This window comes from Mirounga angustirostris, unplaced genomic scaffold (genome assembly GCF_029215605.1).
Source record: "Mirounga angustirostris isolate CCGP_5_RB_7025 unplaced genomic scaffold, mMirAng1.0.hap1 SCAF_2, whole genome shotgun sequence".
NCBI lineage: Eukaryota > Metazoa > Chordata > Mammalia > Carnivora > Phocidae > Mirounga > Mirounga angustirostris.
This window is the reverse complement of record NW_026991710.1, coordinates 84,869,490-84,891,528: the sequence shown is the minus strand read 5'-3', so window position 1 is coordinate 84,891,528 and position 22,039 is coordinate 84,869,490. Positions and strand designations below refer to the sequence as shown.

The 22,039-nt window shown below is 35.3% G+C and overlaps 1 protein-coding gene across 3 annotated transcripts in view; it reads left to right on the top strand.

The window, feature by feature from the left end:
- CENPE (centromere protein E) overlaps positions 1-22,039 on the top strand; it is an 89,150-nt gene that overhangs the window by 10,972 nt on the left and 56,139 nt on the right. For 2 of the 3 annotated variants that reach the window (XM_064584921.1, XM_064584920.1), the window contains exons 10-21: positions 1,908-1,995; positions 2,339-2,468; positions 3,501-3,620; positions 4,821-4,979; positions 8,053-8,197; positions 8,877-8,965; positions 10,273-10,440; positions 17,266-17,340; positions 17,570-17,689; positions 19,367-19,489; positions 19,573-19,738; positions 20,134-20,288. In XM_064584921.1, coding sequence (XP_064440991.1) covers positions 1,908-1,995; positions 2,339-2,468; positions 3,501-3,620; positions 4,821-4,979; positions 8,053-8,197; positions 8,877-8,965; positions 10,273-10,440; positions 17,266-17,340; positions 17,570-17,689; positions 19,367-19,489; positions 19,573-19,738; positions 20,134-20,288 — 1,538 coding nt within the window. The remainder of the gene's footprint in view (positions 1-1,907; positions 1,996-2,338; positions 2,469-3,500; positions 3,621-4,820; positions 4,980-8,052; positions 8,198-8,876; positions 8,966-10,272; positions 10,441-17,265; positions 17,341-17,569; positions 17,690-19,366; positions 19,490-19,572; positions 19,739-20,133; positions 20,289-22,039) is intronic. The other variant, XM_064584922.1, reaches the window with a different exon arrangement.

Genomic DNA, 22,039 nt, shown 5'->3' with positions numbered 1-22,039 from the left:
CCCCTCACCCCTCTCGTGTTCTCTCTCTCTCTCTCAAAAATTTCAAAAAAAAAATTTTTTTTAAGTTCATTAAAAAGCAGCTCCTATATCTGGCAAATTATCTAGGCTACTATAGCATCAGTTAAAAGCTAAACTATGCAGTTGATAAGATTGCATAGCTGCAAAGCTTGTGAGAGTGCAATGAAAACCAGATTTTCATAATTAGTAAGGAAATTCAGAAAGGTGGTGGAGTATAAAATTAATATACAGACATTAATAACTCATAATACAAACAACAACCAGTTCGAATATTTAGTGTACAAAAAGACTCCATCCATTTACAATAATGACTTAAGAGATCTAATACCTAGGTAGAAACTCAACAAAAATTACCTAAGGCCAAAATAAAGAAAACTTTAAAACAGACCTAAAGGACATAATCAAATACTTAAATGGAAAAGCATACTTAGGAAGTTTCGAAATCATGAAGATGTCAGACCTTTCTATGTCAATTTCCTACAGCCTGACACAGAGACACTCATCTGAGCATGGCCTATATCCACCAAACCAGTGGATCCTACAACCTGTGAACAAGAAATATTTGCTCGTGTTTTAAGCCTGCATGTTAAGCAGAAATATTACAGCAGCAGCTGAATCATGCACCTGTGAAATAACAGCTGTCCAGAACTATTTGTTGTAGTACTTTTTGTATATGTGGGAGATTGAAAACCTACATGTCCCTCAGTAGGGTGCTGAGTGAATAAATTGTGATACATCCATACAGTGGAATTTTATGCTATAAAAAAGTGAAAAACACCAGTGTTTAATGATAGGATATATTACCAAGTAAAAAAAGAAGCAAAGTACAAATTAGCATATATAACGTGCTACTATTTGTGTAAAAAGGAAAAGGAAGAAATAAATGTATGTGAACTTGTATTCGTAAAAATCTCTGCAAGAGTCAACTAATAAAAGTGGTTTCCTGGTAGGAGGATAGGAACTGTTTGAATGGAGCGTAAGAGTAGGAGAGAGCTTTTCAGTGTACTTTTTTTTTTTTTTTTTGCTGATATATGAGCCATATGAGCATATTAGCTTAAAAATTAGAACTTTGTTGGTTGTGAGTCTATAGGAATTAATTTTGTTGTTAAGTCTATAGTTGCCTAGGGGCGCCTGGGTGGCTCAGTCGTTAAGCGTCTGCCTTCGGCTCAGGTCATGATCCCAGGGTCCTGGGATTGAGCCCCGCATCGGGCTCCCTGCTCAGCGGAAAGCCTGCTTCTCCCTCTCCCACTCCCCCTGCTTGTGTTCCCTCTCTCACTATCTCTCTCACTGTCAAATAAATAAATAAAATCTTTAAAATAAAAAAAAAAAGTCTATAGTTGCCTATATTTGGAGGTTTGGAAAAAAACAGATTTGAACTGAGGAGTTAGACAGACTCTTTTAGGAAATGAACTTTTCTTCCCTCTGATTTTATTTTTCCTTAGCCATCTGTTTCTTTTTGTTCTTTCTCTCAGGTGATAGCATTTCTAGTTTACTTAATAGGTTGGAGGAATAGGGAGAGAGGCATTGAAAGTGGGCTCAGATTGGGCACCTGGGTGGCTCAGATGGTTAAGCGTCTGCTTTCAGCTCAGGTCATGATCCCAGAGTCCTGGGATCGAGTCCCACATCGGGCTCCCTGCTAGGCGGGGAGCCTGCTTCTCTCTCTCTCTCTCTCTCTCTCTCTCTCTCTCTCTCTCTCTCTGACTCTCATGAATAAATAAATAAAACATTAAAAAAAAAAAAAGAAGAAAGTGGGCTCAGATCCAATCCAAAGCACAGACTTTACCATCTGACCCTTTAATTTCTCATTTCTTTTATAACTTACTGATAAATAAGTTCATCATTTAGTACAGAGGTCAACTTTCATTTTCATATTTGCCTAATAAATGCAGGTGTGCGACTCAAGGAAGGCTGTAATATAAATAGAAGTTTATTTATTTTGGGACAAGTGATCAAGAAACTTAGTGATGGACAAGTTGGGTAAGTTTATTCCATTGTACATTTACTTATTGATGCTTATATTTTGCGTGAGGTTGAAAATTGTAATACTTTAGTAACACTCAGATAATGTACTGATTTCTTCCCTGTATTAAAAAGCTTTTGTGATTCTGTGAGCATGCCTAGCTTCTAAGACATATGACTGTGACCTACTAAATTTACTTTTTATCTTAAATATGATATAGTTAGTAGTTTTGATCTGCCTCAGGTAACCTGTAAAGAATTTTTAAACTGTAGCTAATTTAAGGTTCTGCACTAAAAACCAACCGCTGTTGTTGTATAAAAATTCTTACTGTTTTTTTCCCCAAACCCCTTTCTCACTAAGTGGTTTCATAAATTATCGAGATAGTAAATTAACACGAATTCTCCAGAATTCCTTGGGAGGAAATGCAAAGACACGTATTATCTGCACAATTACTCCAGTGTCTTTTGATGAAACCCTTACTACTCTACAGGTGAGTTTGATTTTTATTTCAATATGGGGGAAAATCATCTTTAAGCAGAAAAAATTACCCACTAAAATTAGGTATCTTTTTTTTAATGACATAACATACCTGCTGCAATAAAACTGATGTATTGCCTACTAAATAGTATTCCTTTATTTTCCCAAATTTCAATCATTCATATCCCACCTCCATAATTTTTGCCACATCCAACACTATCATACTATTTTTCTTTAAAAAAAAACTCACTTTTTCTACTTATTGTAGAAGGAAACTTTGTCTCAGTCCCATGAATGAAAAACTAGTATCATTTTCAACAAATATGTGTTTGTGTGTGTTTATAACAAAATAACTCTTGAACTCCTGCTAGCTGATTGTTGCTTGCCTTTGCTCTGAGCCTAAGGCTTACATTTTCTGTTAAAAAAAGGAAAAATGAGAAATGTCAATAGAACAGCTGTCTCAATCAAGGATTCAGTATTATTTAATGGTCACCTTCATGGACCTACTTACAGTTACTTCTGCTACTTACACTCTTAAGAAATGTTGTTCTCAATAGTTACTGAGCACTGGATCAAGGTAGTGTCAGAGAAACAAAGATAAAAGGTTCAGTCCCTGACCTCACAGTTTATAGTCTTAGAGGGAAGGTAAGACCAGTCTTCCAATCTGATTGCCTGGATTAATTAACTATTAATAAGTAGAATAGAGTTCAGAGGAAGGAGAGATACTTTCAAGTGGAAGCAAAGCTTCAGAGTAGAGGGGGCAGCTGCACTGGACTTTGAAGGGTGGTTGGGATTCCAGTAAGCCAGTGTTTGTAGGTTCTCTGTTGGCATCCATCCATCTTCAAGATATTTCCTTCGCTCTTCTGAAGACTAGAAGCCAGGGTAAGTTACAAGGACATAGAATACTCTCCATGTTCAAAAGTATTAAGCCACCGGGGAAGAGTATGGATCTTTCTTTATAAAATTTAATTATAAGAAACCTAAATATTATCAATTAAATTAATTTTTTATATTGAACACTTAACACTCTTGTATTTTTCCCCAGTTTGCCAGCACTGCCAAATATATGAAGAATACTCCTTATGTTAATGAGGTATCAAGTGATGAAGCTCTCCTGAAAAGATATAGAAAAGAAATAATGGATCTTAAGAAACAGTTAGAGGAGGTATGTATGAACCATGTATTTCAGTAAAGAATAGGGTCAGATGGAGAACTAAGATCTGCCCAAATGCCCAGAGATTCTTAATTCATCAAAACCTGAGGTCTGTAACCTAAATTTAAAACAGCTTTCAAGTAAAGAGAAATCACCTCATAAAAATTTTAGTTTAGGGGCGCCTGGATGGCTCAGTTGGTTAAGCGACTGCCTTCGGCTCAGGTCATGATCCTGGAGTCCTGGGATCGAGTCCCGCATCGGGCTCCCTGCTCGGCGAGGAGTCTGCTTCTCCCTCTGACCCTCCTCCCTCTCATGCTCTCTGTCTCTCATTCTCTCTCCCTCAAATAAATAAAATCTTAAAAAAAAAAAAAAATTTTTTTAGTTTAATTTACTATAAACTGAAAACTTTGGTTTCTTGAAATTACTCTAGATTTTGTTTTTTATATCCAAAGGGCAAAATTTGATATTTTCAAATGAGCCAAGTAGAGACATTCTTTCTAAATTGTCACAAAAGATAGGGAATTAGGTTAACAAGAAAGACCATGTGTAGTTACTTAAAACTTTAATTTTTGTATTTTCACATTATCTTGAATTCTTCTGACCCTAAGATAAAGTCTAATAAGGTAGCATAATCACTTGTCATTGTAATTTGTTTCTTTTAACCATTACAGTTTCATATTTTATAAAAATCTTATATTTTGGTTATCTTTTTTAAAATGAGCTAAAATTTAAAAAAATAAAATGACCTAAAATATCAAATGAAAGTCTTATGAGAACATCTGTTCTTTTGCCATAGGTATTCAAGCCTCTGCTTTTATAACTTCTCTGCCTATCATTTATATATTTTTAGGCAATTACTAGAATTGCTTTAACAGCCTTGCTATAATCTTATATATAGCATCTAGAATACACGGGAAGAAATGTGTATTTTACTTTATTATAGGTTTGAGAAATTACTGATGATGGCAACTGCCATAGTGTTAGTATTTTGTAGGTAGGGTATATTTCATTTCAGTAAAGCCTGATGCGGGGCTCGATTATCACAACCCTGAGATCATGACCTGAACTGAAATCAATAGTCGGACGCTTAACTGACTGACCACCCAAGAGCCCCCACATACAAATTTAATATTCTGTTCTTTTAAGCTACTTTCAAGGTTTTAAAATCTAGCTACATTTATTATTAACATAACTTAATATTACATTCTATAGGTTTCTTTGGAGACTCGGGCCCAGGCAATGGAAAAAGACCAGTTGGCCCAACTTTTGGAAGAAAAAGATTTGCTTCAAAAAGTACAGATTGAGAAAATTCAGAACTTAACACGGATGCTGGTGACCTCTTCTTCCCTCACATCACAACAGGAATTAAAGGTAAAATTTAAAAGATGACAACTCAGACTTGGTATACAGAGACTAGGATTGGTATTCCTATATGTTTATTATATAGTTATGCATTTCTTATCCTTTGATACAGTATATTCAGAAAACCCAGACCATTTTGTGTGTTTGCCTATACATTAGTAAAACCAAAGAAGTTCATTAAAAATAAGGATCTCTGATCCCACGTGTAGAGATCCTAATTCAAGAAATCTAAAATACTCACAAGGAATCTATGTACAATATGTTTCTTAAGAAATTCTAGTGAAGTTGATCAGGTGATTGAGAACCCTAAGTGTCTAGGGTATGTGGTAATATTTTCTATTTAAAGAAACAAATATTAATCGTGGGAAAATTGATCTAGAATATAGATCAAAATAGTGATCAAAATTCTGACTTCCCGTATGTGTACTTTTTGTTTTTACCAAAGTTAGGGGTTTTTTTTTAGCCCAGTAGGTATTTTTTGTCTATGATGGTATCATGATTAAAAGGATGGCCTCTGGAGCTTGACTCCCCGGATTTGAATCCTGGTGCTGTCAATTCCTAACTCTTTACCTTAGGCAATTTCTTAAATCCACTTTGCTGCAGTTTCCTTATCTGTGAGATAGCTTGATTCCCACCTCGTAAGATTGTTGTGAGAATTAGGTGAAATAATGCATAGAATGTGCTCAACACTACATTTTCCACAGGGCAAATCCTCAATAAATATATGCTCTTAAGATAATATTATTAATAGAAATTATGTTCAAGTCACCATACTAGGTATAAAGAAGACATCCCAAGTGCTATTTGTTGACTGACTGATGAATAGGAAACAGCCCAATGGAAGGCATAAGGAAGACTATTTCAGGAAGAGATCCACATGTACAAAAGCTTGGAGTAGTGAAAACAACATAATGTATCCCTTGGACTTAAAATGTTTTGGTGGTAGGGGAATTTTAAATCACAATGAAGGATTTGAACATTGCATTATGCTAAGGGCAAGCTAAAGTCTTGTAGGTAACATGATCATGATTGTGTTTCAGAAAGGTATGGCTGCTTATGTGCATCAGATTGGTTGGGGTTCTACAAGGACTGTGACTCTGGAGATGGAAAAAAAACAGATCAGTTGGAGAGCTATGTGGGAGAGAGACTCAACAGGACTTTGTGATAGCTTAGCTGTGGGGGTCATGGAGAGGGAGAGAGAGGTATCCAGAATGACTGGCAAACATTGCTGGGTAGCTGGTAGTATTTACTGTTAAGGAACATTGAATGAAGAGCAGTGCAGCTGCTCAGTGTTTTATTTGGGACATCTCCAGTTTAAGATTTCAGGCAATTGAAAATGAAAATGAAAATCAGGTGAAAGATGTGAGGTAGATATATCAATTTGGGCATTAGCTACTGCAGATCCAAAGTCAAGTTGTGGGAATGGATGGGCTTGTTCTGAGAGCATGTTGGGAATGAAAAGAAGACCAAAGACCAGACCCCAAGAACGACTTTTAGATAAAGGTAGTAGAATCCCAAAGGGAGCCAGGATTCGCTCTAGAGTTAAGAAGGAAACCAGATGAGTTGTGGTCACTAAGGGAAGAGAATATTTCAGAGAGGTAGCACTCAGCAGTGTCACATTCTGCTGAGAAGTTAATTAAGATAAATATAGACGATTTTTTGGATTTGGAAACAAGCTCATTTACAAAGCAATTTGAGCTATGTGCTAGGAGTGAAAGCCATCTTACAGAGGGTTGAGATGACCCCAAGGGATGAGATCATGAGCACATTAGAGGGGACTGGCCTCAGATAGAAAAAAGGATCATTTATAGATCAGCTCACCTATAAAAAGGATATAGTAATAGGATAGTTGGGAGGATCAAGTAAGATGAGATAATACTTGTACCTCCTAGAGGGACAGGAGAAGAATGGTAGCCATGAAATATGGAAAAACACAAGCAGAGGAAGAGAAACCAGCAAAGCAGAGTGAGTGGTGGGATAAGCACCAGGAGACAGAGGTGTTCCTGAAAGGATGACGAAGGAGTAGACGGATGATGAGGAAGAGCACGAAAGAGCGATGAAAAGAAAATTGTAGCTAGAGAGAAGTAAGGAGTGAAGGGTTTGTTTTAAAAAAAAATCAAAAGCAAATGGAGAGGCTGGAGTGTTCATTCATCGAGCTGTTAGAGGGGGCTGGTGAGGCTAACAGATGAATAGGTAACCCAGGGAGCAAGGTCCCAGGGGAGAGAGGAACCATGAGGTTAGGAGCCCTGGGAAAGGCATTAGCTTTACTGCATTGGAAGAGACTGGCATTGTGAAGGCTGTGTGGAGATCTACTCGCTGAAGGAAGTTCAAACAGACCATCTGTCTTCCCTTCCCCGTCAGAGCTGGACAGCCCAAAGTGCTTTTGGTAGCTGTGGCGGGCAGCAGCAGCTTCCCTGCTAGGGAACACTGGATCACTTGGGGGCTGGGAGTCAGCCGATTCCTTTCAATTAAGTCCCAGGAAAGTTTGTAGGGAAACTTTCAAATAAAACATGAATTTTATTTTATTTTATTTTCTTCAAATTTTTATTTAAATTCTAGTTAGTTTACATACAGTGCAATATTGCTTTCAGGAGTAGAATTCAGTGATTCATCACTTACATACAACACCCAGTAAAACATGAATTTTAAATGATAGTTTCATCAAATTTTTTATAGGGTTAAACACTGATTTTATTTTATTTTTTTTTTTTTTAAAGATTTTTATTTATTTATTTGAGACAGAGAGAATGAGAGAGAGAGAGCACATGAGAGGGGGGAGGGGCAGAAGGAGAAGCAGGCTCCCTGCCGAGCAGGGAGCCCGATGCGGGACTCGATCCCGGGACTCCAGGATCATGACCTGAGCCGAAGGCAGTCGCTTAACCAACTGAGCCACCCAGGCGCCCTAAACACTGATTTTAAAAGTTTGTTTTCTCATGACATCCTTAGACTGATAGGATATTAAAATAGGCTTAAAAAAAATTCTACCAAGTCCGTGGTTTCCAAGAAATATAAATTAATTCTCATGTTTTACGATGTTTGAGCCCAGATCTGTTTAAGGTAATTTTGATTTTTTTCCTCTTAGGCTAAAAGAAAACGAAGAGTCACTTGGTGCCTTGGCAAAATTAACAAAATGAAGGACTCAAATTATATAAATGAATTTAATATGTCAACAAATGTAACAAAAACACGTAAGGCGGCTGCAACCGTAGTGGGGGAAATTGATGAATGTGAGTGCTTTTTTAGCTGCTTTTAATTACAAAAGCATCCCAGTAAAGAACTACTTTATTTATAACTCAGTTAATGTGATAAACACATTTAATAAAATGTATGCATTTTAGATGCAATTACAATGGAGATAATGATAAAAATTAGTGATTTTAAGAAAGTGAACACTCTCTATTATTTTCACATCTCTTAAGAATGATACACTTTAGTTGAAACACGAGACATTTTTATTGTTGGTTTTGTTCTAATCATTATCCAGTTAAATTAGTATCCATATAACATAAATTAGTATCCATATAACATCTGCCTTAAACTTTAATTTTGAAAGGGTAGCATTACACAGGCATGTTTCAAAATAATGTCTCCAACATTAGCAGTATTTTTAAAGCATTTTAAAATCTACTTACATTGATCAAATCTCAAATTCAGAATTTGTCCTTTTACCTATATTGTATCAAGGATCGAGTATTTTATTACTAATTCTAACCAGGGATCTTAATTCATAAAATATTATAAATGATCATATCTTTTGTTAATGTATTCTTGGCATTCATATTTTGAGCACATGTTAGCTAATTGGAGCTTATTATTACCTCCGATCAGATTTTTTTTTAGTCTTTGACTTTTAAGAAACTTTATTAAACATATTTATGGATAAATTTCTTTTTCCCCTAATTCTAGCTTTCTGCTCAGAGTCTGATATTTTCAGTAATACTTTTGATACATTAAATGAGACAGAGTGGAATCCAGCAACAAAGCTACTAAGTCAGGTAACTTAAATGTATTTTATAAAACATTATCTCTCACTCTTTTTAAAATTCACTTTTTGTTGATGTTTACATTGTTGTAGCAGCACATTACTCGCTCTGACTTAATTTTAGTAACAGTTTTGGTTCTAATTACTCGTTACACTCCTAATTGATAACTGACACGTAGAAGGAAGCTAAAAATTTTGTAATGCTGGTGTATGGTAATAGGTAAACATTTGCGTCTAGTTCTTTCCCAATAGATCTTGGTATCTATGGGTTTTTTGTTGTTGGTTTTTTTTTGGTTTTTGGTGTTGTTGTTTTTTTTAGTTTCTGTTTTTCCTTACATAATCCCGTAAGGGTTTTAAAAAAGGCTGATTTTTAAAGTGTCAAAAGTCTCAGGCATATAGTAGAAGAATGACACAGCAGGGAGGGGGTAATATTGCCAAATCATACTGAAAAATTAAAGAAAATGTATTATGTGTGGTTTTATCAAACCTTTAGGGAATACTATGGTGAATACTTCACTAGGTATAGAGTCCATATTGACTTTCTAGGCTACTAATGTCCAAAAAAGTACAGTATAGTTTTATAAATGTATTTGTTAAGAAAATTTCATTTTAGTTTTAGAATAAAATTGCAGTGATTCTTGGGAATTATTATCATTACTTAACCATTGAATTAGTTAAAATTAGGTGTTATAGTTAAAATGCTTTTATGTCCCTAAAACATCCTCTAGAAGTGTGTTGTTTTTGGAAAATCCCTGGTGTTAATTTTTGTTTTTTTAACCTGCAGTTTATCTCTTTCTCATAATAGTGTACAAAACAGAAACAGGCCTCTTTTGAGTATGGTAAAACATAGCCTTTAGAGTTTTAGAGGTCAATAAATAATACCTCTGTTTCCCTTCCAAAATTCAGACCTATTTAAGAAATAAAACAGGCATCAGACAGGTGGAGAATTAAATTATCGGCTTCATAACAAAGGAGCATAAGGATCTATGGTCAAGTGGACTTCCCGGGATGCACCCTACCTCCCCAGCCTCCTACTCCTGACAACTTTACCAGTTAGATATAGGCAGAGCACTTGTTTATATGATCTTTTTTTTTTTTTCAATCCTTTCAAAATAGTCTTCTAAGCTAGTTTACCAAAATGCACATCCTTTATTTTACCCTGGATCAAGCTAAACCATTAGAAAGATATTGAAGAAGAGAATGACCTAAGTTAACTACATGATTTCCGGTTAAACTATTTGACTAATCCAAATTTTAGTAAGGAAACAATATAGGATTAGAATTCTCTCCAACTTGAAAATCTGGTTTTGTTTCCAATAGGAAAACTTAGAAAGTGAACTGAATTCACTTCGTGCCAACTATGATAATCTGGTATTGGACTATGAACAACTAAGACGAGAAAATGAAGAAATGGAATTGAAATTAAAAGAAAAAAATGATTTGGATGAATTTGAGGCTCTAGAAAGAAAAGCAGAAAAAGATCAGGAGGTAAGAGATATGGAAACATGAAAATAAAACCACACTTTTAAAAGAAGTATCATTTTTGGGCACCTGGGTGGCTCAGTTGGTTAAGCGGGGGCCTTCAGCTCAGGTCATGATCCTGGAGTCCCGGGATCGAGTCCCGCATCGGGCTCCCTGCTCGGCAGGGAGTCTGCTTCTCCCTCTGACCCTCCCCCCTCTCATGTGCTCGCTCTCTCTCATTCTCTCTCTCTCAAATAAATAAATAAAATCTTTAAAAAAATAAATAAAAGAAGTATCATTCTCTTAAAGATGTTTATTTCTAAGGTTGACATATGGAGAATCCAACCATTTTCTATGTGTACACACAATTTAGAGAATTTAAGAAGTAATTCACATACTATTTTTCTCAAACATTAATTTGAGCACACCAGAAGTACTGTCTAGAGTATAACCATTTCCTGCTGAGACCAATATGAATTTTACTATCTGGCTGAATGTTTTATGCATGGATACTATGTGTTAATGGATTTCATTTTCTTTACAAAGTATATTCCTAAATATTTAGATTATTAGAATGGCTGGGGAAGCTGATTTTGCTCATGTCTTTTTCCGTATCAGAGAGTTATTGTGAAAATTATTGTAACTAATACTAAATACTAGTAATGAAATTATTAGAAATGAAACAGATCACTTAAATTTTCTAAATATATAATATTAAGCTACATGTTAAGAGAACTCAATCCAGAAACACTCAGACTTCAGATACTTAGAAATTGTCCCAAGAAATTCAAGAGATTTCTTAGAGCAGACCTTCCTTAACCTAGAGGTCACAGACATTATAAAATTATTTTGCAGAATTTTTGAATGCATATTCATTGTTCTGGAACAAGAATCCATAGCCATTATAAGACTATGAAGTAATCTATAACTCCCCCTACCCTCAAAATAAGAGCCAGTGTTCTGGTGTAGTTAAAATATGAGTTAATTTGCAGCTACTTCCGAGATTTCTGTGAGGATGGCCCAAAGGGACACAATGCTTTTTCCTCGGTATTGTTGTTTCATTTCTTGCCCTCTTTTTTTTAATTTTTTTTTTTAAATAAGGAAAAAAACAATTCAGTGCCAAAAGTATTATTTCCATTCTACCTATAAATTAAAGTTAATCCTACATTTCATGGGTATATATCCTAAGATGCAAAGTCCGTATGTTCTCCACAGGGTTTCATTTAACTTGTTTTAAAATTTGCATGTTAACAAAATACAAAATGTCGAATATTGACCTGTAGACGTCAATCAATAAACACTGAGTTTTATAAGGAAGGGGGTGGTCTAGTGTCATGGTTAAGAGCATGGTCTCTGGAGCCAAACTTGCTTCCAAGTAGGATACAGGCCTTGAGTGAGTCTCGGAATCTCTCGGGGCTTCCTGTTTCTCTCCACCCTGGAGGTTGAACCAGGTGCTTGCCAAGGCCCCTTCTAACTCCCAGTGTCATCTAATTCTATCTTACTCATTATAAATAATATGACATAAAATTAACTTTGGGCATAAGTATAGCAATAATTTCTCAAAGTTTTTTACATGATTTATATATTCAATAATAAAAACTGAAGCTCACAGAGTAAATGACTCTCACATCCTGATTCTTTTTTTTCCTTTTAACCACAGTCAAGGGGGAAAATAAGCCTATTCTTTTCATCTTTACTTGGACACAACTAAAATTCTAGGTTCTATAAGGTAACTTAAAATATTAAGTAATAAAAACTTATTCTGCTCAAAGGCAGTTCCATTCTATTTTAAACTAAGTCTGTGTATGCAGTAAAATATGTTCCCAAACCTTCATTTTGGGAAAAGCTTAGCCAAAAAGGAGGTAAAATTCAAATTATGGCCTTAGGACATGTGGTCATTGCCCTGGTTTGCCTAATGGTCTTATAAATCACCAGAGCTGTGTATCATTTTCAAATGGGAATATAGAAATACAGGATGTTTAAATAGTAATTTTTAGAAGGGGGGTAAACAAAGTCAAGTCTCATCAAGCTCAGGGAACAAAGGAAATTCCAACCCTCCACCTGATTTAACTTGATTAATTTTAGAATTTTAACAACTTGGACGTTTTTGTCTTAAGGAATTAAATATTTTATTTTACCTGCTGAAAATTACATAAATTGAAATGTAATTTTTTTATGTAGCAGCCAATTAACTTTTGATTATATCATATACTTTCTTTATACTCAGCATCTTAAATAATACCTCATTAGGAAGTCACAGTCCAAGCTTTACAAAAGTTCATCTTTCTCCATTAATTAGAACTAATACTTAAAGTGCTATTTCAAATGAGAACTGAGATAAGTTTTCTTTCTAAATGTTTATTTTCTAAAATAAAGATTAATTTTTTAGTTCTTCGTTATTTTTTTTATTGTGTTATGTTAATCACCATACATTACATCATTAGTTTTTGATGTAGTGTTCCATGATTCATTGTTTGCATATAACACCCAGTGCTCCATTCAGTACGTCCTCTTTAATACCCATCACCAGGCTAACCCATCCTTCCATCCCCCATCCCCTCCAGAACCCTCAGTTTGTTTCTCAGAGTCCATAGTCTCTCATGGTCCATCTTCCCCTCCAATTTCCCCCCCCCTTCATTTTTTATTGGTAAATGTGATTTTGTTGCACAAAGTTTAGAAACAGAAAAGAAAAGATAAAAGATGGAGCCAATTTAAATTATAGCCAACACAAATGTCTAAAATTTTGCTGAACAGTTGATAGCCACTAACCACATGTGATGATTGAGTACTTGAAGTGTGGCCAATTTGAACTGACTTAAGTATGAAAAAAAAAAAATGTAAACTATTTAGTTTTTTATATTGATTACATGAACAAGTGATAATATTTTGGATATATTAGGTTCAAATATATTTTTAAGTTAGTTCTGTTTTTTTAATGCAGCCAGTAGGAAATTTTCAATTACTAATTTGGCTCACATAATATTTCTGGATGATGCTGACCTAAAATAGGAATGTCAACAGTAGTTTGAATGTAAACTAGTTAGGACTGAATTAAACATTCAGAAAATATTACTTAAACAAGATGCTATTTTCGTAAATCCCTTACATTTCTACTAGAATTTGCCTTTACTTTTTTATTCTTTTTTAATCTTATTTTATTTAAATTCAATTAATTAACATATAGTGTATCATTAGTTTCAGAGGTAGAGTTCAGTTATTCATCAGTTGCCCATAACACCCAGTACTCATTACATCACATGCCCTCTTTAATGCCCATCACCCTGTTACCCCATCCCCCCACCCACCTTGCCTTTACTTTTTTTTAAAATTTTTTTATTGTTATCTTAGTCCCCATACATTACATCATTAGTTTTAGATGTAGTTTTCCATGATTCATTGTTTGTGTATAACACCCAGTGCTCCATGCAGAACATGCCCTACTCAATACCCATCACCAGGCTAACCCATCCTCCCACTCCCCTCCCCTCTAGAACCCTCAGTTTGTTTTTCAGAGTCCATCATCTCTCATGGTTCGTCTACCCCTCCGATTTCCCCCCTTCATTCTTCCCCTCCTGCTACATTCTTCTTCTTTTTTTTTTTTCTTAACATATATTGCATTATTTGTTTCAGAGGTACAGATCTGAGATTCAACAGTCTTGCACAATTCACAGCGCTTACCAGAGCACATACCCTCCCCAGTGTCTATCACCCAGCCACCCCATCCCTCCCACCCCACCCCCCACTCCAGCAACCCTCAGTTTGTTTCCTGAGATTAAGAATTCATATGAGGTCATATGATACATGTCTTTCCCTGTTTTACTTATTTCGCTCAGTATAATACCCTCCAGTTCCATCCACGTCGTTGCAAATGGCAAGATTTCACTCCTTTTGATGGCTGCATAATATTCCATTGTATATATATACCACATCTTCTTTATCCATTCATCTGTTGATGGACATCTTGGCTCTTTCCAGTTTGGCTATTGTGGACATTGCTGCTATAAACATCAGGGTGCACGTACCCTTTCAGATCCCTACTTTTGTATCTTTGGGGTAAATAACCCAGTAGTGCAATTGCTGGATCATTTGGTAGCTCTATTTCCAACTTTTTGAGGAACCTCCTACTGTTTTCCAGAGTGGCTGCACCAGCTTGCATTCCCACTAACAGTGTAGGAGGTTCCCCTTTCTCTGCATCCCTGCCAACATCTGTCGTTTCCTGACTTGTTAATTTTAGCCTTTCTGACTGGTGTGAGGTGGTATCTCATTGAGGTTTTGATTGGGATTTCCCTGATGCCGAGCGATATTGAGCACTTTTTCCTGTGTCTGTTGGCCATTTGGATGTCTTCTTTGGAAAAATGTCTGTTCATGTCTTCTGCCCATTTCTTGATTGGATTCTTTGTTCTTTGGGTGTTGAGTTTGATGAGTTCTTTATAGATTTTGGATACTAGCCCTTTATCTGATATGTCATTTGCAAATATCTTCTCCCATTCTGTCGGTTGTCTTTTGGTTTTGTTGACTGTTTCCTTTGCTATGCAAAAGCTTTTTATCTTGATGAAGTCCCAATAGTTCATTTTTGCCCTTGCTTCCCTTGCCTTTGGCGATGTTTCTAGGAAGAAGTTCCTGTGGCTGAAGTCGAAGAGGTTGCTGCCTGTGTTCTCTAGGATTTTGATGGACTCCTGTTTCACATTGAGGTCTTTCAACCATTTGGAGTCTATTTTTGTGTGTGGTGTAAGGAAATGGTCCAGTTTCATTCTTCTGCATGTGGCTATCCAATTTTCCCAACACCATTTGTTGAAGAGACTGTCTTTGTTCCATTGGACATTCTTTCTGCTTTGTCGAAGATTAGTTGACCATAGAGTTGAGGGTCCATTTCTGGGCTCTCTATTCTGTTCCTTTGATCTATGTGTCTGCTTTTGTGCCAGGACCACTTTGTCTTGATGATGACAGCTTTGTAATAGAGCTTGAAGTCCGGGATTGTGATGCCACCAGCTTTGCTTTGCTTTTTCAGCATTCCTCTGGCTATTCGGGGTCTTTTCTGGTTCCATACAAATTTTAGGATTTTTTGTTCCATTTCTTTGAAAAAAGTGGATGGCATTTTGATAGGGATTGCATTGAATGTGTGGATTGCTCTAGGTAGCATTGACATCTTCACAATATTTGTTCTTCCAATCCATGAGCATGGAACGTTTTTCCATTTCTTTGTGTCTTCCTCAATTTCTTTCATGAGTATTTTATAGTTTTCTGAGTACAGATCCTTTGCCTCTTTGCTTAGATTTATTCCTAGGTATCTTATGGTTTTGGGTGCAATTGTAAATGGGATTGACTCCTTAATTTCTCTTTCTTCTGTCCTGTTGTTGGTGTATAGGAATGCCACTGACTTCTGTGCATTGATTTTATATCCTGCCACTTTACTGAATTCCTGTATGAGTTCTAGCAGTTTTGGGGTGGAGTCTTTTGGGTTTTCCACATAAAGTATCATATCATCTGCAAAGAGTGAGAGTTTGACTTCTTCTTTGCCAATTTGGATGCCTTTTATTTCTTTTTGTTGTCTGATTGCTGTGGCTAGGACTTCCAAAACTATGTTGAATAGCAGTGGTGATAGTGGACGTCCCTGCCGTGGTCCTGACCTTAGGGGGAAAGCTCTCAGTTTTTCCCCATTGAGAATGATATTCGCTGTAGGTTTTTCATAGATGACTTTTATGATATTGAGGTATGTACCCTCTATGCCTATACTCTGAAGAGTTTTGATCAAGAAAGGACTTGCCTTTACTTTTTAAGGACTCAACGAATTATGAAGATTTCGTAATTCTAAGAGAAAGTATGTTTATCTCTGGTAAGTTGTCATTTATGTGTTTTGACACAAATGTATGTAGTACTCAAATATTTAATGCTCCAGGTATTTGATGGAAAGGAAACTTTAATAGAAACACATGTATTTTTAAGTATTCTTTATACTTTTAGACAGTTAAAAAATATAAAGCAATAACATCATTTTCCATAGAATGAATCAACAAGGTAATAATTGATAATCCTATACATATCTCTGTAGCTTTAGTGAACAGTAATATTATTGTAAAGGCACCACATGAAACGACCCTAATCCAGACCTAAATTCTAAAACACAAATCCTTGGGCGCCTGGGTGGCTCAGTTGGTTAAGCGACTGCCTTCGGCTCAGGTCATGATCCTGGAGTCCCTGGATCGAGTCCCGCATCGGGCTCCCTGCTCAGCAGGGAGCCTGCTTCTCCCTCTGACCCTCCCCCCTCTCATGTGCTCTCTCTCATTCTCTGTCTCTCAAATAAATAAATAAAATCTTTAAAAAAAATAAAAATAAATAAAAAATAAAAATAAAACACAAATCCTTAAAAAGTATGCCAGTGTAAAGCTAAATGGCTAATTTATGGGAAGAAACCAAAATATCTTGTAGAATAAATAACATTTCTGCATTGAACCTCCCCAAAACAAAAATCTATTAAAAGTGTGTTTTTTAAAGTTTGATTACCAGTTTATATCTTCCAAGGGATGCATACTAATTTGCTTTTGACATTATTATAGCATTATTAACAGGTGACATAACTGTTACTTGGGTCATGCTGAGGTTTTTTTCTTGTTTGCTTGTTTTGTGGGGTTTGAGGATTTTTTGTTTGACTTACTGGGTTTCTGTTTGTTTTGTATCTTCAAATAATGAGATGCTTTGTAACAGTAGCTTGAACAACTGATCTCTTAATCCTTTCTTACTGTTTTGGTGATTCTGAAGCAGTGAATAAATGCTATCTTTTGGTGGGTTTTTTTTTTTTTTTTTTGCTTTATTAACTATTGGTTTGCTCTGTTGCCTGTTCACATGCTCTTACAGATGCAACTAATTCATGAAATTTCCAACTTAAAGAATTTAGTTAAGCATGCAGAAGTGTATAATCAAGATCTTGAGGTGAGCATTTATGTTGGTATTTCTATTATAAGGAACTAGAACTATAAAATGTACATCATACGTAATTGAACATGATTTCAGAAAATAGAAGAAACATTTTGTTTTTTAAATATCAACTTTTTAAATTTTACTAATGGTTTAAACTATTAAATGTAAGTTCTTTTTTATCTCCTAAAATTTAAATCCAAGAAAATACATTTCACATTTTTCTGTTTCATACTTCTTATAGAATGAACTAAGCTCAAAAGTAGAGCTGCTTAGAGAAAGGGAAGACCAGATTAAGAAGCTACAGAAATACATAGACTCTCAGAAGTCAGAAGATATGAAAATGGACTTGTCATACTCATCGGTAAAAATCAGGTTTATTTTGTTGTTTAATCATGTAGGCATTTATAGTATACCATCATCATTATTATCAATATTGAGCTTACATTGAGCCTACTGTGTGCCAGGCATTGTTGTAATTGTTTTACATATAGTATTTTATTTAATCTTGTCTATGACTCTGTAAAAGTGTGACTGTTAGTATCATTGCCATTTTACGGATAAAGAATTATTCATAGAGAGTTGAGGATATCGTTCTTTGAGTGAATATAAGTTAGTTAAGGATGAACTTCCATTAAAAATTAGTAATTCACAATTTATTATTTTTTTCAATTATTTTATGCAAATGCATGCAGAAGTATGTAGTCAGTATCTCCAGGTGAGCACTTATGTTGGTATTGATAAGTAACTGAAACTGTACATATCACATGCGATTGAGCATGATTTTATAAAATTTTATAAATTTCATTAATATTAATGCATTCTCATTATAATTTAAATAACTATTTTAACAGTTTGGTATTTTTCAGAAACTGTAGATGATTTTAGTTGGTATAATATATGATATTAAGGGACTGCTGGGTGGCTCAGTCAGTTAAACATCTGCCTTCAGCTCAGGTCATGATCCTGGAGTCCCAGGATCAATCCCGGGATCAGGCTCCCTGCTCAGCAGGGAGTCTGCTTCTCCCTCTCCCTCTACCCTCCCCCCTGCTCGAGCTCTCTCTTGCATGCTCTCTCTCTCAAATAAATAAATAAAATCTTTAAAAAAAAAAGATATGGCATTAAATAACATTGAATTTCATGATGAAATTGTTAATTTTTGCTGCTTGCTTTCTATTCTATTTGCCTTCAGTCCTCCTGATTACTTCAAGAAAGTATCAGTTTGATTCTAGTTTTTAACTCTTTTTAAGAAGGCAGCAGTTTCAAGCTGAAATTTTGGTTTTTCTTCTTTTGTTTTGATTTGAGTTTTTCAGAGTAGTTTTTATTACCTTCTATCAGGACTCTTCTGTTAACTGACAAATGATCCTTTGTAAAAGTAATCTTACTGTTCTAAAGAAAGGGGGAAGAAAGGCACTTTCATAATCCAGGAGTGTCTGTTGATAGAGTGGCAAGCAGAATTGCCCACTTTTTAAAAATTGCTATTTCTTTCTCTTTATTCATCCAATTCATTCATTCATTTGTGCATTAATATTCTGCCAAGGATATATGTGCTTGAATTTATGTAAGCTAAAGTTAAAATGCCACTTCTCTCTAAAAATGAGACTGAGATCTTTTCATGTATTTATCAATCATTTGCATTTTCCCTTCTGTGAGTTGCCTATTCATCTTTTCTCTGTTTTTCTATTGGTTTTTTTGTGTTTTTCTTTGTAATTTGTGATTTCATATCCTTAATTTTAATTATGAACTACTCACCTGCCATTTTTAGATGGCAGGTCATTTTAAGTCATTTTAGAATGACTTAAAAATACATAGGAAATTTTAACAAGCTAGCTGAACAACAATTGTGTTAACCTTTTTTAAACAATAACAAATTTCTTCAGTCTCTACAATGCTTCTATAATTTGGAAAAAATATAGCCAATTTTTCATAAATAAATATTTAAAATATTTTTATTATGGAAAATATTATTTCTTTTCATCTTTTCCTAAATAGACATTTGAAATTAGCATATTTCACTAAATTCTTTTTGTCCTGTGTATAGGAAAGCACTGAAGACATAAAACAAATGAAACAGACTCTGCTTGATACTGAAACTGTAGCCCTTGATGCCAAGAAAGAATCAGCCTTTCTTAGAAGTGAAAATCTGGAGCTGAAAGAGAAAATGGTAACTGTTTCCTGTAATATTTATAATAAAATAGTTGTTACAATCAGTACATTTCTGTGAATTTGCAATCTTTCTCTCAACAGAAAGAACTTACAAATACATACAAGCAAATGGAAAATGATATTCAGTTATATCAATGCCAACTGGAGGCAAAAAAGAAAATGCAAGTGGATCTGGAGAAAGAATTACAATCTTCTTTTAATGAAATAACAAAACTCACCTCCCTTATAGATGGCAAAGTTCCAAAAGGTATTTCATAATTTCACTTAATTCTTTGCAGATCTGACTTTGTCTAGAAACCTACCTGAAGGATTTTGCGACTATATTCCAATGGGTAGAAATCTATTATCCTCTGATATGATTGTTTTAATAGCCTAATAATGAGTTTTGATATTATTTGAGATCAGTATTTATAACTGCTTCCATAGAATTCCAATTAATAAGGGTTTAGGAATTATTTTTCAAATAAATTGGACCTGATTTTCAAAAATTGGTTGAAGAACTATTAACAGTTAGATTACCTGTTAACCAACATTGACTCTTTAATAAATTTTTATATAGTCTGATTAAATAATCTAACTTTGCATATAATTTAGATTGTCCCAATAACTGCACACTGTTTTAATTTACCCAAAATGTCCTAGATTTGCTCTGTAATTTGGAACTGGAAAGTAAGGTTACTGACCTCCAGAAAGAACTGAATAAAGAAATTGAAGAAAATGAAGCTTTGCGTAAAGAAGTTAATTTGCTCTCAGCATTGAAATCTTTACCCTCAGAAGTAGAAGTGCTGAGGAAAGAGGTAAACACATTTTTAAGCAAATAATTCTTCTTTTGAAATAAAAACCTTTGTAATAGCACTTTAAATGTCTTGCTGTAGTTTATCTTAAAGTAGCAGTCAAGAGAGTGTAAACATATGACTCAACTTGTTAGGAATAGAAATGAATGTAGTTCCTCCTCTAATTTTCTTGTATTACCAGAAAACACACTTTCAAAGCCTATTTAACAGTATACTTAGTAACTTGGTCCATGTAACAACCATTTCTGTAGTCCTCAAATGTTTCACTTAAACAGAGTTCTAGGGGCGCCTGGGTGGCTCAGTTGGTTGAGCATCTGACTCTTGGTTTCGGCTTCGGTCATGATCTCGGGATCATGGGATCCAGCCCCGCAGTGGCTCTGGGCTCAGTGCAGTCTGCTTGCCCCTCTCCCTCTGCTTCTTACCCCCATGCTCTCTATCTCTCTGAAATAAATTTTTTAAAAAACGATTTAAACAGAGATCAATGGGGGCATCTGGCTGCTCAGTCAGTAGAGAGTGTGGACTCTTGATCTCAGGGTTGTAAGTTCAAGCCCCACATTGGATGGAGAGATTACTTAAAAATAAAATCTTTAGGGGCGCCTGGGTGGCTCAGTCGTTAAGCGTCTGCCTTCGGCTCAGGTCATGATCCCAGGGTGCTGGGATCGAGTCCCGCATCGGGCTCCCTGCTCGGTGGGAAGCCTGCTTCTCCCTCTCCCACTCCCCCTGCTTGTGTTCCCTCTCTCGCTATGTCTCTCCCTGTCAAATAAATAAATAAAATCTTTAAAAAAATAAAAAATAAAAAAAATAAAATCTTTAAATAGAGTTCTATGGCCCATCCTTTTTTTAACTTTTTTTTTTGGTACTAGTTCTATCACTATGTTGAATAAAAAAACGTAATGAGATGTAAGGGAGGGGACTGATAAAGTTTAGGGGTCAGTGTAAATCTTGCAGGCCAGTGAACAAACCTGTGAACCATCAGCCAGCTTTTCCTTCCTCTCTACCTTTCTAAAAGAAATAAAACTGACAAGTGTTTGAAGACCCAAGTGGCAGACATCATGCTAAAGAACTCTAGCAACATTATTTAGTCATCCTAAAAACTCTTTAAAGTAGGTGCTGTTTTTTAGCTCAACAAATAGTTACGAAGCCAGTAGCTGAGCTACACAGATGTGCCTCCTCTCCTAAGTCCATGATTGAAACAACCCTGCTGTTTTACCCCTGTCCTTAGCCTCTGCTTTAAGTTCGCCTCTCTTCTTCCCACCATTGCTACCTTACCTTTCACAGTGATTTTACTGTTTATAAGCTGGATAGGGCTTATTTAAATAATAATTCAAATAAAGCTTAACTATTTAAATTATTCAGGGATCACATTTTTAGAATCTGGAGCTACATTCAAAGGCTTTAGGGAAAATGTCAAATTCTAAGACGAAACATAAAATGACACACCAAGAGGTTAGAAAATACTTTAGAATGATAGATAAGGAAATAAAGGCACATCCTGAAATAAAGTATTTCTACTGAGTATCCTTCTCCATGCAATCCTTGCTAGAACCCAAAGAGAATAGAAAATAAAACTGAAGGTAAATTTAAAGAGGATAATACATTGTTAAAGGATGGTGACAATAAAAATGTTGCCTTTCCTTGGTCAAATTTTTGCATAATTTCAATGTCTTCCCCCTCCCCCACCTTGTCCCCCACCCCAAGGAAACTTTTTTTTCCTGAAAACTGCTTCAGTAGATCATACATTGCTAACATAGCTA